Source organism: Erithacus rubecula (genome assembly GCF_903797595.1).
Source record: "Erithacus rubecula genome assembly, chromosome: 8".
NCBI classification, from domain to species: Eukaryota; Metazoa; Chordata; class Aves; order Passeriformes; family Muscicapidae; genus Erithacus; species Erithacus rubecula.
Genome location: NC_136659.1, coordinates 17338554 through 17354573, shown reverse-complemented (window position 1 = coordinate 17354573; position 16020 = coordinate 17338554). Strand labels below are relative to the sequence as shown.

The 16020-nt window shown below is 36.3% G+C and overlaps 1 protein-coding gene across 6 annotated transcripts in view; it reads left to right on the top strand.

Moving 5' to 3' along the window:
* The window catches only part of RAPGEF4 (Rap guanine nucleotide exchange factor 4), a 138521-nt gene that overhangs the window by 12411 nt on the left and 110090 nt on the right, over window positions 1-16020 (top strand). For 2 of the 6 annotated variants that reach the window (XM_079310294.1, XM_079310293.1), the window contains exon 4: window positions 6686-6832. In XM_079310294.1, coding sequence (XP_079166420.1) covers window positions 6686-6832 — 147 coding nt within the window. Of the gene's footprint in view, window positions 1-1661; window positions 1994-2728; window positions 2860-6685; window positions 6833-11234; window positions 11351-16020 lie in introns of those variants that run through there. The other 4 variants (XM_079310299.1, XM_079310296.1, XM_079310295.1 and 1 more) reach the window with 4 other exon arrangements.

Genomic DNA, 16020 nt, shown 5'->3' with positions numbered 1-16020 from the left:
GTTGATTTGTTCCATTAGATGGAGTATGGATCACTTCAGTTTCTTAATGAATATAATGTAATTATTTTTTTCTGCTTGTTCAGATTAACTTCATTTTTCTGCCAGTAGGAAGCTGTTGAACTACAATTCATGTAATTCTAGTTCTAGAAATTATATTCTGCAGTAATTTCTTACCTCACATGTCCTTCTCACATGAACAATGAACTGAATTCTTACCACTGCCTAGTTGCCACAGAATACAACCTCACTGCTAAAAGATGGTACCCCATGCATTTACCATTCCTTTCTGGATAATTTTGATTTTTAGAGGCTCCTAAATATTGTATGAGTCCAGTATTTTCTCTGGTTTGGCTCCAGCTTGGTGTTATACCATGTCCCTTGTTCATTCTTGGTGTCCTTCTCATTCTCCTCCCTGTAGCTCCTGGATGTGGTTCCATTCTTGTCTGTACTTTCTTGTTGGCATGATACTAGTCATTCTTGAAGTACTTGCTAGTACTCCCTGCCTACTGTGCTCACAACAAACCCAGATAATGGAGGCAATATGGTGGGGTATTGCTGTTGGGATAGATGTGGCACACACAGCATTGTGCTTCCAGCTGGGAATGGATGACCTGTGCTCTAGATGTAGGAGTGCTTGGAGCACATTTTCCAACCACATCACCCAGGAGCAAGGGGTTCCTTTGTAAAGTTGTGATAATGAGTAATTGCTCTGCTGTTATGGTTATGCCATAAATGGCACTAATGCTGTTCATGCACTTCGAGCAGAGCAGGAGATACAACACATATTTACATGAGTTTAGTAGTTTGTAGACTCATGTAGAAGTACAGGATTATTCTGTCTTTCCTAGTAGCAGAGAAGCTAACTTGGTATTTAGATTCCTATTGGTCAAAATATCTTTAAACCTGACTAATTAATTGGGACACTGCTGTTTAATACTTCAGATAAGCAGGAGGTTGTATTAGATGATCTCGTGAGTTTTCTTGCAGCTTGAATTATCCTATGATTATATGATGATGCCTACAGTGTTAATGTAAATTTGGAAAATTAATTCTCATGATTAAAAATATATGAGTCCCACTTCTGTTGGATGTGTCTTTCTGCTTAGGAAACTTAAATTTCATCAAGCCCAGGAATTAATGCATTGTGCAACAGCTACCATGTGCTACCTCTCTGTGCTATCATCTTCAGTGATTGGTAGCTTTCTCCCATTAGAAGTGCAGTAAGTTATTGTGCATTTGGTCCCTACTAAAAATGTCTTAATAGCCTTTGTTCCTACAGAGGCATGTAGGAACATGTCTTGCACTAGAAATTAAATGTTAATGTACTAATGGATCAAGACTTCAGGGTAGCTAGTGAGGGATTAATTCACACACATTCTCACTGTGCAGCACCTTACTAATGTAGATGCCTGTGATTTCTCTGAGAAAATATTAGTAATAGAGCCAAGTTGAGAATTCATATAAACAGAAATATTACTATGAGCTATTATTTGATATTGTAATAACAGGAAATATTACATCTATTGTTTTAAAGGCTTTAATAGAGACAGACACAGGTATTTAGGATCTCAAAGCTTTTCTCTCATACTGGTTTGGAAAAATCCTTTCTGCTTGCAAGGCTGTGTTCTGTCACGGGAGGGCAGTGTTAGAACACAAAGCAGACCCGAGTGTAGTCAGTGTTGGGTACTGAAATGGATACTCTGGAAATCGTATTCAGCTGTTTACCGTGCACACCTGTTTTAAAGAGTTCGGCCAGAGAAAATTTTCCTGTTACTCTTAGTTTTGTTCCACCGAGCTGGTAACTTGTGCTGGTAATTTCATCTGCCACTGGAATGGCTACAGAGATTTGACAGGATTACTCACCCAGTACATCCTGAGTGGAGTCTTGCTGTCTGTGCAAACTATTTATGGATTTTTCTGGGTATTCAGCAATCAAGAAGAGACCGAAGGGGACTTTTTCTAAGGTGAAAACGTCTCACTGTGAATTCCAGAGGTAACTGTAATGAGCTGTTTTGGTCTTGCCTCAACTTATTTGTAACAAATACCCTGATAAATACTGTACTGAAAAGACATAGAAAAGCATTGTTGCCTTCAAAATAAACAGAAAATTCAGCCTCTGTACAATGTATCAGAAAGAGCTCTTGGCCTCAGTTATGATCAGGGTCTGAATTTCATTTTTATTTGGCATTGTTGCATACCCAATGATAAGATATCTAGTAATAGAAATTTCTCTTAGAGATATTCCTGGTTTGGTGTTGTCTTAAAAACATTACTGACTGCCTCGTGTATGTTTCATTTTCAAACTCTAATTTGAAACTGAACAGTCTAAGGATGACTGTTGAGAATGTCTCAGAATAAAGCTGGGAATAAATGCATTATGACAAAAGCATCTGTGTTACAATGTTGTCAGATTCTGCAACATTGTGATTTTCTGGATTAGATTCAGAACCTTTTACCCCGAAGATTTTTCTGATAAACTGTAAAGGAATGAAGAGAAGGGCAAAAACCAAACAGCAATTTGATCTGCAGCTTTGCTGTATTTTGCCAGCTGAATCATAGTGTGTGCTGGGGCCTATTGCCAGGTTATCTTGCCTACGTTATGGTGGAGTTTTTTAAGCAGGTCAGTTTTTAAAAACAGACCAAACTGAACATAGGGCATTGACTTAACAATCAATTAACCTTTTTTAGAAAAGGTTTAAAGGAGGAGCCCTTAGTCCTTGGATGGTACAGCAATGTCAGCTGCAAGAAGATGCAGAGGACTGGGGATGAAAAGCCAAGTAAGTTAGTGGGGTTGCTGAGAAGAATGTCTGTGAAGAAATGGACGAATTTCACAGCTCTTTGAAACTGAGGACAAAGGAGGTATGTGATAAGAGGCATCCAGGAAAGGGATTTAAACAGGATAGTTCTTTTGATACTGCTTTCAGCATGTAAATGCCATTATGTATTATGGAAATAACCTATGTGAAGTTGTGACATAGGTTAGTACCGTAGTTAGTATTATAAATATACCTAAGCTAGTTTAAAATTATTTAGTTTGAGCATGAGAACTGCTGTACCCATTGTAACAGATATTGGTTGAGAAGCAGTTGTTGGCTCATGCTGAGTTCCACAGTGTTGTGGTAGTGCTAATTTTGGGTTTGAACTTAGCTTATTGGTAGTTAATATAGAAAAATCATTTCACTTCTCTCTGACAGGTGATGTAGGAAAGCATCCAAGACGTTGTAAGTAGAATTTAGAAGATTAGATAGAAAGGTATGGAAATAGTGAATGTGGTATTACAGTAAAATTAATCTAAACCATGCATATTTTAATTAAGTACTAGAAGAGAAGCTGCTCACAGTTTTTGTAGAAGCATAATGCTTCCTTTAAGCAAAACCTTGTCATGTGTAAAGAGGGTGACCTAACATGTTTGCAAACTGCCATTTTTATGTGTTCAGAAGGCATTTCTGTGTTATTGTTAGAAATAATCTGGTAAGGATTTATTGTCTGCATGGCTGAAGCACTCAAGTCAAGATAATGGAACAGAAAAATCACTTCATAGTGTACTTTCATATATATCCTTGGTTTCTCTGTTATAAAAGGAAATTTCTGCTGAGGACAAACTGAACTGTGACAAAGTAATAATAAACAAACTTGTCAAAATGCCAGCTTTTGCAAAACTCCAGTAAAACATAGAGATAGTATGATCTCCTAGAGAGACATGCAGAGGTGAGATAAAGATGCAAGGAGTAGGAAAATGATGAAATCAAAAACAATCTAGCTACATCAATTCCTTCATAAACTCAAAAGGTTGAACAAACTAAAGTTTCAAAGAAACATCCCCAATCCCTTTGAGCCTAGCACTAGTAATGATTTCCCCTGTTTTCTTAATTTCTCTCTCCGACACCATGATTTTATTTACACACAGTATAAAAATTCTGTTTGCTAGGTTGAGAAACAGAAGGGGTCACAAGTCAAGGAGGAGGATACGGGATGATACTTAAGATGGTGGGAAAGGGAATAAAGCATAGCCTTGTTTCTCCATAAAATGATCTTTCAAATTCAATAATATTTTCAGTTGATGGGGGGATGAGAGAAAGGTCTAAGAATGCTTTCCCTGCATGTGTCTCATGTGGCAGTAAGAGTCAGTGAAGCTGAATACACAAACACCCTCTGATTTGAACCCTACTGTTTTATAGTATGGACAGAGGACAGATAGCAATGGAAGCAATCTCATTTTTCTAAGTCTCTATTACTGCCTTTTAAATAGCTGTGTGAATGTTAGCTGGTTACCAGCCACTAGAACCCCCTGCTGCTTCTGGGATTGCAGAGGGGAACAGCAAACTGAGTTTTGAGCTGCCAGCAATCCTCCTGAAGTCTTCACTGAACAGCAGGAGATTCTTGAGTGTAAGGTTAACAGGCATAATAGGAAACACACCTGATTCCCCAGGAGGCTGGAGATGTATAAACAAGGGGTAGCAAGAAAACAGGGCTCTGAAACCTCAAAGAAGGCATATAGATCTGCACCCCAGCTGGCTTTGAAACTGCATCTCTGTGGAGAACTGTGATGAATGGGGAAAAAATCTGAAAGAACTTGATGGAAGCCTGGACTTTCCTTTAATGAATGTAGATAGGACCATTCCAGCCTCTTGATCTAACATCTCAAAGTGTTAATTTATTTCTTAAGCTTAACAGCTGCCTCATCAGAAGTTATCTTATAAAGTAATTTCTTAACCAACCCTGTTCTGTCATTAAAGATTATTCTTTAGTGTTGTAAATGATCAGAGAAGGTGAAATGTTTAATACTAGTTTTATTTTTTAAGGGGGTGGGGGGGGAGTGAGAAGGAAGTCAGAAGATGTAAATAATGTTTATGATCTACCTACAGGATAGTTTCTTTTATGCCAGGCTGTCTGTCCTGAACAGAGCTCTTTTATCTAAACTTTCTGAAAAGGATTGAGAATAATGTTTTTGGGTATCTGGAGATCAAATTTTGTATGAGCAGTAGGCACATTTTCTTTGTAGCTCCTTTGAATGCCATTGTGAGTATTGTACCATCCATAGAGTGTTTCAGCTCTGAAATGTAAGCTTGGGAAGGCAGATTTCAGTGTATAAACTATATTATAGCCTGTTTGTGGAGACTTCTATTTAGGTACCTAGGTGCTCATTCCCAAATATTCTTTCTTTTAAAAAAGATCTCTTCTTACTTTCCTTCCTTGAAAATTTATTTCTGACAGTTGGTGAATTTTTCCTAGATCTTCTCTGAGGTGTAATTGATTTTGTTTTCCTGAACACACAATTTTATATGGTAACGTCTGTGTAAGAGCAATTTGCTATGGTTCAGGGAAGTGGACTATTATGGGCTTTTGTCTTTGTATTGCAATTACATAGCTACTAACTTTATCTAAATAACATTTGCCTATTATGACATATTAGATGCATGAAAGGAAAGCAGTGAAATTCTAAAACCAGAAAATGATGCTAAAACATGCTGATGCATCTCTCCTGGATTATCTGCCACAAGGATAACCAACATTTCTGCTTTGATTTTTGTAGATGTTGCAGGAATCCTACATTTTAGAATTAAACTGTACTTCTCATGTTGTATCAAGTAAAGTTACCATATATTTATGTGTAATTGTCTGTGTGCATATATGATTTCCTTTGATAAGTACAGTTTGTATGATTTTAAATATTTTATGCTGTTGCTAATTTTTTAAAATTACTTAACAGTCAGATAAGGCCCATCTCAGAAAAAAACATGTGAGTGTTCAGCTTCAAGCCTGTGGTGAGGAACAAAGCAACTTGTGAGCTGAAAATAGAACATGTATCTAAAGATCTTGATTCAGCAAGTTGTTTAATGACTACTTTTTTCTCTGCAGTAGCTCATAATTTTTATTGGAACTACTACAGAGGGAGGAGTTCCTGGCCAAGGGAGATTCATTTGGATATCATTTAGAATGGCATGTACTCATATAGACTCCTTTGAAGTGGACTTTGCTGCTTGTTTGGGATCTTCTTATTGCTCTGTACATGGATGCAATTTTTCCAGGTTGTTTGAATTTTATTAGTTTTCTTATGTGAAATTAGCTTTCTTATATGAATTTTTTTTTTTTTTGGTGTAGTAGTTAATTGGCAAACATCCATTAACAATTGAAAGATTTGCTGGCATTTTCAGTAGGAGGGCCAAGAGTTGGTTCAACTATACAAATGCATTGCTTGTACAGTAGAGAAATGCAATATAAATACAAGAGGATATTATAATTGAAAGTTATGTTTACATAACAGAAAACAGAAGAGGCAAATTTTCTTTCTGATGAGGGTAGCCTCTGTAGGACAGAAGTTTATATTCCAAGATTGCATTTCTGATTCCCGTTACCTTCTCATTACCTCTGAGATTTCTAAAGATCTCATCATCATAGCAGTGTTTAGAGAAAGGTGAAAGGGATTGTTGTGTTCTCAGCTTTGCATTCAGAAATGACTCATTCAACTGATGATTATATAAAACAGAAGTCCCACTTGTTTCCAGATTAAAGTTTCCCATGTTGTTTGCCAGCATATTGATTTTTTTGTTGTTGACACTTAAATTAATTTTCTTTTTAAGCAGATTGCTGAAGAATCTCAAGGCAGTGCCATTAGAAAATATGACTCAAAGACTCTCAAAACATCCTGAAATATTTAATGTGTCTTTTTCTTTTTGAATCAAAGGATGCTGTGACGATATGCACTCTTGGAATAGGAACTGCTTTTGGAGAGTCCATTCTGGATAACACTCCTCGCCATGCTACCATTGTTACCAGGGAACACAGTGAGCTCCTTCGAATTGAGCAGAAGGACTTCAAAGCACTTTGGGAGGTAAGTTCAGATTTATTTGCAGTTAATGCAGAAAAAAAAGAAGACTTGACCTTGAAAGTATCTGTAATATAGTATGAAGACATTTATACCAAAAGCAAAGTAGAATTTTTTAAAATTAATTTGGAAAAAAAGGAAAGTTTTTACTTCTCTTTATGTATGATTACATACTACTGTCTTTCTTGTGGGCCTCTTGTAATGCAATAACTTAGGGGAAATTTCTGTTAGAATTTATTTGTATACTGCAGGTGTTGCTGTCTTAGCCTTAAACCTGCTTTTATTGCCAGCATTTATGAGGAGAGTCTGTTCTTACTATACTCCGAAATTTTAATTCTTCTCCTTTACTCCTATCTCATCACCAGCTGTAAGAGGCTTAGAATTTGCAGATGGATCAAGATCACTTAAAAATTAACTTAGTGATTACATGTGAATTCCCTTAAAACTTTCCTTTGTGGAGAACATACTGCTTAGGTTCTTCATTCTGTACTGAGTGTACTTTGGTATCCATGCAGAAAAGACTTTGTTAACATGTTGCTGCAGAAATTTACTGAACTTGAATCTCTTTGCATTTTCGCAAGCATTACACTTGGTTTGAAAAGTGTTGTGAGAACTGGAAGGTATCCTGTTGGCCTGGCCTACACTATTGCCAATTTGTACTGCCAGCTTGTTTGAAATGGTGACTGTACAAGTGTAGGTGTTGTGCAGAGCTGCCAGATGGTGTGACAGAGTCCTAAAGTTGCAGGGCTAGGGACACTGACTATATTTAAGAAAGAGGTGCTGGGTCTAACATTTTAGTTCAGATTCTAACTGTGGACAGATGGATTTTTTTCTTGCTTTCTCTTTTCCTGAGAAAGAGCAGTATTATACTCCAAATAGTTGTCCTAAAGCAGTTCTAAAGTCAGTATCAGAAAGAAAAGTCAAATCCACAACTACCTACACTGATGAAGGAAATGCACTTTCATCACCTGCCTACAGATGTGTTACTTTGAGCATAGTTAATGGTGCAGCATGACCAAGGCATGAAAGACCACTGTGAGAGTGAAACATGCTTGCCATTGAATGCCCTGACAATATCAGATATCATTCTTTGAATTACATAGCCAGGATTTGTGCTGGTTTTTGGCAAGTTCTACAGCTAAATTAGAATGCTACTGAAGTTTTGCACCAAATTTGAAGAATTTGACAAGGCAATATTTTTTTGAAGCTCACAATTTTTTTTTTTTTTCTGCTACAGCAGCTGCATTGTAGTTTTAGGCCTTGGCATGAAAAGATTAAATATGCCAGTGCTCTCATATGTTTTAACATTCGCAGCACTTGGCAGTAGTCAGAAATTTGATGATGTAGATAGTGCTTTCCAAGATAATGATGTGGGGAATAAATCCAATTTTAGGTTTCTCTGATAGCATTTCTTATAAGAATTCACTTTTAATTGGTATAAGCACAATCATTTCTCCCATGCCTGTGAATTTCCTGCTAAGCATTCAAAAATTGTTGTTCTTTATCAGAATTATATGGTGTTTAAATGTTCCCTGTTAAAAATTTTGAATCTTACATTTGGAGTTGTTTCAAAACAAAAATTTCAACATAATTTGCTCTTTAATCACTAATACAGTTTTGTTTCTAGCACTTTTGATGATGTTGCTGAGTTTTTTGATGGTAGACACTTTGGAGGAAGATGATGTGTGTTGGAAGTACTGGAGTGATCATAGACAGCTTTAGCACACATCTTGTGTGTTGCAGCTGTTATGAAATTGGGCAGTAGAACACATCACAAATGCTGCAGGTGTCAGTCATAGATCACAGTTTAAGTTGTGGTGCTTCTTTGCCTCTTGTGCCATTTTACAGTGAACTCATATATTTTGGTGTGCTTTCTTTCAAGGAGTCTATCCCTGTGCTCTCAGTGAGCAGAATATTATTCAATGAAATACAGCTTTGCTGTTGGTCTCAGATATAATAAAGTTATTAATATTTTTAAGGTAATATTTATTTCCTTGCAACCTACTAATCCCAGAGTCTGTATAAACTGCAGCTAACGTGATAAACAGAGAATGTTTAAAATAGATAGAAAAGTACGTAAGAAAATTTTCCAAAAATATACTAGCAGTAGCACCAGTAGTATATTGTTATTAATATGATTGTTACCTGAAGAAAAGGAAATACTTTTCTAAAAGGGAGACTTTTTATGTTTTAGGTGCTGCATTGTTCTTTCTACCTTATCCTAAGGTTAATATATCTTTGCTGTGACAAAGTCTGTATGAGGAAACTGTTATTGTTAGGTGTCATTCAGATTTTAATTGTGTTTAATGAAAAGCCACAAAGTCAAGGTTGAATCACAGGTATTTAATGCATATGACACCATTGAAAAATGGGGAAAGACAACAATGTCGGTTCATTACAGTCCAGATATTGTAAAAGCAAAATCTACTGTGGGCAAATTTCAACTCTCCACATAATGAGAATTAATTAATGAAAGAAGTAGTTTATCCAGAAAAAAAAAAGTTGAGTAATTCCAAAATAATATAATATTGTAGTATAAGAGCAACCTAAATAAATTGTAGGGTTAGTATTCTTAAAATGTTTACTGATTTAATGTATGTAGAATTTTTATGATTAATAATAGAAGGACAAAAATACAATATATGTTATTTGTTTATTTGTCTGTTTTTCCCCAAGAAATTAATTTTTCGGGAAATTTACTTTATTTCCTTGTTTTGAGGGAAATAAAAAATATAAACTGTTAACCAAGTAAGGGTTTTTGGCCTACAGAGGAAATAAAATCCAATACTGCAATTTTAAATATTTTTTCTTATTTTTAGGTTGTGAATGTAATATTGGAAAATGAACCAACAGAAATTGATTCAGTATTGACTTTAATTTACTGTACAACTAATCTGAAATGGTAGGACTAAAAGTTATGAAGTATCTTTCTTAACAGTAAAAATTTGTTAATACTGAAGCCTAGTGATGAAGTTCATATTTGCAACAAATTTTATTATACCTTAAATCTATGCAGTTCTTTGAAAGAAAAATACATATCCATTATGTTACTTATGAAACTTTTAGTTTATATTCTGAAACTAAATTTTGAGAGAAAGATTATCTATTTTAATTATTTCTAAGTTTATAAAGAATTTTCATAATCTCTGAAACTTCATATTGTGAATTTGCAAACTTTTCTGAATTTTGTTTAAATTGAAAAGTAACTTGTCATGTATTAGCTGTATTGCTCTAAGAAGCAATTGTATTGCTAGGATGAATCCCACATAAGATGTGTTTTATTGATGAGTTTAATGCACAATTTACAGCAAAGGTATTAATTTCTATGATGCTACTGTAGTTGGGCCTATACCTGAAAGAAAGAGATACCTACTACTAAACTGGCTTCTTTCTTTTTTCTCAGTAGTAGTCTGCCAGTTTTATAAATTTTAATATTCTTGGAGGAAAATATAGGATATTCTTTATCAAAAATACTGTAAGATGCCTTCTTTTATACATACAGCCCCATATTTAGTCAGCCCTTTAAGTACAGAAAAATTTTCTGTGACCTTCATTTCTATCAGCCAGGGGATGCTGGTCAAAACAAATGACACTGTCCTGATTACAACAATTACCAGTTAAAATGGGCCAGTCTTTCCTCTAATGACTGTGCCTGTTGAAGTAGCATCCTGTTGGGGAACATCTGTTGATCTTCTCTGCTTATTCATCCTTGGAGACTCATTGTCTGTCAGTGCTGTTACAGTGGATTAAAGATGATGAAATCTCACACTGAATTCTCACACAGCTGAACACTGTTCCCTGATGAAGAAACTGGTAGGGTATGGGAATCACTGGTGATGTTCCTTTGTGCACCGATTGTCTCTGGCTTTGGTGTCTGAAGAGCACTGACAAACATGAAAAAAAGTAACTCATTACTGTTGCAACACTGTAGACTTCTAAGATACTCTATGAATCTGTAGGAAAAAATATTGTGTGTATTGATGAGGGCTTGCTTTCCTTTCTTAGCATGTATAAGTGATTGTGGTGCTTGCTACCTTGTCCAGCAAAACTACTTCAAATCACAAAGGAAAATACACCTAAAAATAAACATGAAAGCAGAAGGTTACACATGAGGAGCTCTGGTCACACACATCCTGTTGGGTCAGTACCTTGCTCCACCCCTAATAACTGGATTCTTTTAAACAGAGTAGGAGGGAAATGATTGCATTTGAGCAGTATAATTGTTACAGAAGCTCTCCACAGTTCATCCTCGAGCTTTGTCCTTTCATGCAGTTGAAAACTGATTCAGACCCCGACAGGAAGGGAGTGAATCTGCTGAGAGATGATTATTTTTAGAGGTCTTTCCTACCACAGTGCATTACTCAGCCTTCCTTGGATAACATACAAATAACCAATTTCCTTTTGTGTGAAATTAGACTGTGTTAGAAGTTATGGAACATGCCTTGAGAAACTCTTGAGTAAGTGAAGAACAGCTATTACTTCGTTATGCAGTGACTGGAGAGAGGGAGACTTGGCCCCCGTAAGGTCAGAATGAATGTTTGTTTTTTTAAACTCCTATTCAGCAGCACTTACATATCTTGTAAACTGATAAACTGTAGTGTAACTTGCTTCCTGCTTTTGCCCATCTGCTGTTAATTCAGTAGCCTTCAGCAGACTGAACTGCTCTGTAATGATAGCTTTGGGAGAAGCACCTTTCTTTTTCTTACTCCCTCTGTTTTCTGAGCACTGTGAGCACTAGGTTTTAATGAGCTAGTTTAAAACCAGATCTGTCAAAATAGAAGTTTTACACACTCGTGTTGTTGGAATGCCATGTAGAAGAGCTTGTATGAAATGGGAGTGCTGTAACACTGTTCTGTGGGGTTTCTGAATAAGGCTGAGGTTCATCAGAATTGGGACCACAGTTTTCCATATATTTATATGGAATAGCATTTTGTCACTTTAAGGTATATCTAATCACACCTGTCATATCAAGGTATGTCATTTTATGTCCTGGGATTATAGCAGAATGAATTATGAAGGTACTATAAAAAGGCATTAATGAAAATAAATATGGAAGAATTTAAATTTGTCTTTTATCCATTTGGTCATATGATAAGTGCATTTTGTATCAAAAGATGTTACTGCATCTCATGTGGTGTTTTGCAGTGTAATGCAATAGGCAGCATTTCAGGGAGGCAGCCTTTTCCTTGCCTTAGGCTGTTGGAAAATACATGTTGCATTGTTACATGAGAATGTTCTCGCTTCTTTCTCTAGTAGGCTGCTGAACACTTTAACATGTTTAAGGAGTATTAGGAATCTCACGTAAATGTCAGTACTTTCTATTATACCTTTATACCAATGAGTATTCCATACCAGAAATTCTTTCCAGTTCATTTGAGTGAGAGATTAAATTTGATCTGAGAAATATAATATTGGAAGGGGGGAATCAAAGAAAAAAATCAGATTAATGTCCAGCCCCTGAGCTATCACCCTGATTTATGGTATACCACTCTGCCCGTTTATTGCCCAGTAATCAATTGCAGAAGCCTGTTCCCTGATTTACTGATTTCCCATTGGCAAACATAGTAGAGGTATAAAACTGTAGTTAATAAAATACAGAATATTTAGCTTTGCAGGATGGGTGATCATGTGATTTAAAATAGTGAAGTGCTTGGAGACCACAAAAGTATAAAAAGGTGGTCATGGAACACTCACCATCTTTACCCGCTTCATGTCACTTTCTCCAACTGACTGCTCAAATGATTCCTTGATGATTTGTTTCTCTAATGGGATTTTATTTGAGAAATGTAAAAGTGATCAAATTGTGGTAGCCTGCATTTTCAATGTACCTGGAAAACTGTGTTCACCAACCTCCCAATTAGCCATCTTGTCAGAATAAGGAAGAATTATTCCATGATGTCAGATACACAGAACACAGATGAGGGATGTGGAGGTGATGCCTGAAGAGGCTACCTAGAAGAGAGTCTAGACAGAGTTGAGGCAGAAAGGTAGGTATTTATTAAAAGGCCTTCAAAGAGTGCACCTTGGGCAGTGGAGGAGTCTCACAGAGACTACACCCAAGATGGACAACCATCACGGGGTTCTCAGACAGATACAAATTTGGTCTATTTGCATATCAGAGGTTAATTGTCCAATTACAGCTTCAGGTAATGGAGTCACATTCCCTCAGTTTGCCCCCTACCTCTTTGTTGGTTGCATTTTTTGGTGCCTGAGAAAGTTAGGTGTCGTTGAGTTTCAGGCCTAGAGAGAAATTGTTTTGTCTGAATGAGAGAACAGTAGCTGGCAGTCTGTGGAGTTTTAGAGTTATACACTAAAGCACTATGGATCTGAAAAATATAAAAGCTAAAACTTAAAAACCAGAAGGACCCACATGTGTGGAATCTGTTGCCCAATGTTGTTTGGGAATCTCAGCTGATAACAAATACAAATTTTTATGCAAAGACTCAGAGCTAGTGTGAGAGACAGTAAGAATTGAAGTGATGGTAGGCAAGATTTTTTTTCCTATAGGAGCACATGGAAGGAGGAGGAATATAAAAAATCCCTATGCCCAGTTTTAGAATATGACAGTAAACACAGAATTGGCTAGATGTGAGCAAAGCTGTGAAAACAGCTAACATCCCACATTCATACCTTGTGTTAATACTGGGAAAGCATGCAGTGAGTAGCAGGGAAAGATTTCAGAATTGTTATTTTACCAAGAAAAAGTACCAGATAGTGCTCCCAGTTCTGCTGGTATGAATTAAACACATTTCAAGTGAATACAATATAACTGATTTAATATATGAGGAGCTAAATTGGGGCAGATTCTGGCCTTAAGTACTGCTTTTACATGGGTTTTGATCATCTTCATAATATGCTTTTATTTTTTCCATCTTGTTTTCCTTTGTCAGACACTTCTAATTTTAATGAGTGATGCTCTGTCTGGTAGAGCAGATTTAAATGAGCATGAAACAGCATTTAACCCTTGGTAGCCAACCATACATCAGAACCAGCCATGTTTGTCAGTATAGCACCATGATGACTGCTGCTTTCATTTGGTTGTGTTAATCACTTCACATTTTAAGAATAGATGCAGATTTTGTGAACAGTGTTTATGGCAGTCTGTCTCCTAAGGTAACCTTCCTGGCTGCTGGCAGTGGAAAAGCTTCTCCAGGAGCAAGATTTTTCACTTCAGTAATGCAGTATTTCTCTTGGCGTGATATGTACTGATGAAAGTGTACAAGTATTTTGGTAGAGTCTTGCTGTGATAAATCTTTTGCTAAATAATGGCACTGTGACTGAAAAATTCATAGTCAGTAACTGTTCTGTTTCAGGTTATTTACTATGCCATTATTATGATATTCAGTATTGTCAATGAGACAGAATTCTGGGAGAAGATCCAGTTAGTTTTAACTCTTGAGTGTCCTTTGTTGTTATCCTCAGTTTAAGGTGATAATCACTGGTGCTTCAGACACCTCTTAAGCAGCTGAAAATACTGAAAAATAACAGGCTGAGTGGAAAGGCCTTGATCCTTCCTCCTGTCTGTCTCTTTCCTGGCGTGTGTTCTTGTATGTCATCCCTACAATTGATTTGCATCTCAGTCTCCTGATTTATTCTGAATCTATTTCAAAGACAACATTTTGTGACTGTCACTGATCACCGTGGAGGTGAATGGACTGTGTAGATGTGACCATGTCATTTCTCTTAGGTGCTATTCTCTATCACTGTAGTAATGGGCATCTGTTTGAACCCCCTATTGAATCCTGTCATACCAGACACTGTGCAAAAATATATTGTCATTCCTGTTTACAGTCCATATGAATGTTCACATGCTTATTAGCACTTCAAAAGGTCTTGAATAATATTACAGAAAGCTTGACTTATTTGAGATTGTTTCTTGGGTAAAAAACTTCCAGAAAACATGTCAGTCTCCCCATTAAGTAATGCCTTTATTGATTTTCTCATGTTTTATCATGGTTAGAGGTGAAGTTGAAAAATATGAATTCATCCAATTTCCCAGAAAGTAAACTATTCTGATTGATTCTTAAAATATTTAAATTACAGAAGGCCATTGGGAAAACTGAAATGCATACACTTAAAGTTTGCAGGTGTTTTTCAGGCTGCAATTTTTCTTGGAAGCTTTACTGCCAAACTTGCACTTTCTATAACCAGCTTTTTTATTAGCAAAGAAAATGCTTTTCATCCTCAGCAGATTGTATTATCAAATGTAGTGTCTCTAAGCATGATGTGCTAAATGGCAAAAACATGTATTGCAAAACACAACTGGAAGACTATGAATATTACTTCAGGAAACAAACTTCTGGTCTTTCATTAGTTCATTTTTATTAAGCAAAAATGTCTTTCAGAAAAATCATAACATTTGAAGCTTATAAAATAGCTTCTGACTTTTTTCCCAGACATACTTTTTACTATCAACTATGTGTCTCATTCTCTTCTGTCACAGAGAGAAAATATAAGCCTAACAGAATTATGCTTTTCAGATATGTGTGCGTATGTAATCTGCTATGTATCCAATATGTATTGTGTGTGTATATGCTACAAGGCAAATTTAGATTTGCCTTGTCAAATTTCTGTGTCAGATTGGCTGGAACTTTTGTTCTAGCTGTTTGTGGTTGGCAGTGTCCTTTCCTGACTTGAAGTAGATACCAAAGGGATCAGCTGCATAGGTGCTTGCACTTCTCAGCTGCATATTTGCATACACTTCTCAGCTTTGGATTTAACACAGACCATCATTAGCTGTGGGGCTATATTTGAATGGATTATTTCAGAGATGGATCCTTTCTGATCTTCTGGTTGGTGTTATCATCTTAGTCCTTTGTCTCTTTTCAGATGAGTTGTACTTTTTTCCTTACACAAGAGTTTATCTATTATTTCTGTCTGTTTCCAGGTTATTGGGAAAAAGAGTAAGCCCTCAGAAGCTTGTGTTTTTAGCTCTACAGCGACTGATACAAGTGGTGTGTTCCTCCAGGGCATTGCTATAGGGAGAATGTGCTTGTGTTCTGCATTTCAATGGGTGTTTTCTGCTTGTATTATATAATAGGTGAGGCAAATTATCTGATACCATTTCTTGGATCAATGGATATGTTTTAATATTGACATTTTAAAAATCCATTAGCTGAAACTAGCCAGCGTTAAAAAAAATCTGGTGATCTTTGACAATGAGTTTTGTGGCAGTGGATGATCTTAAACAGATT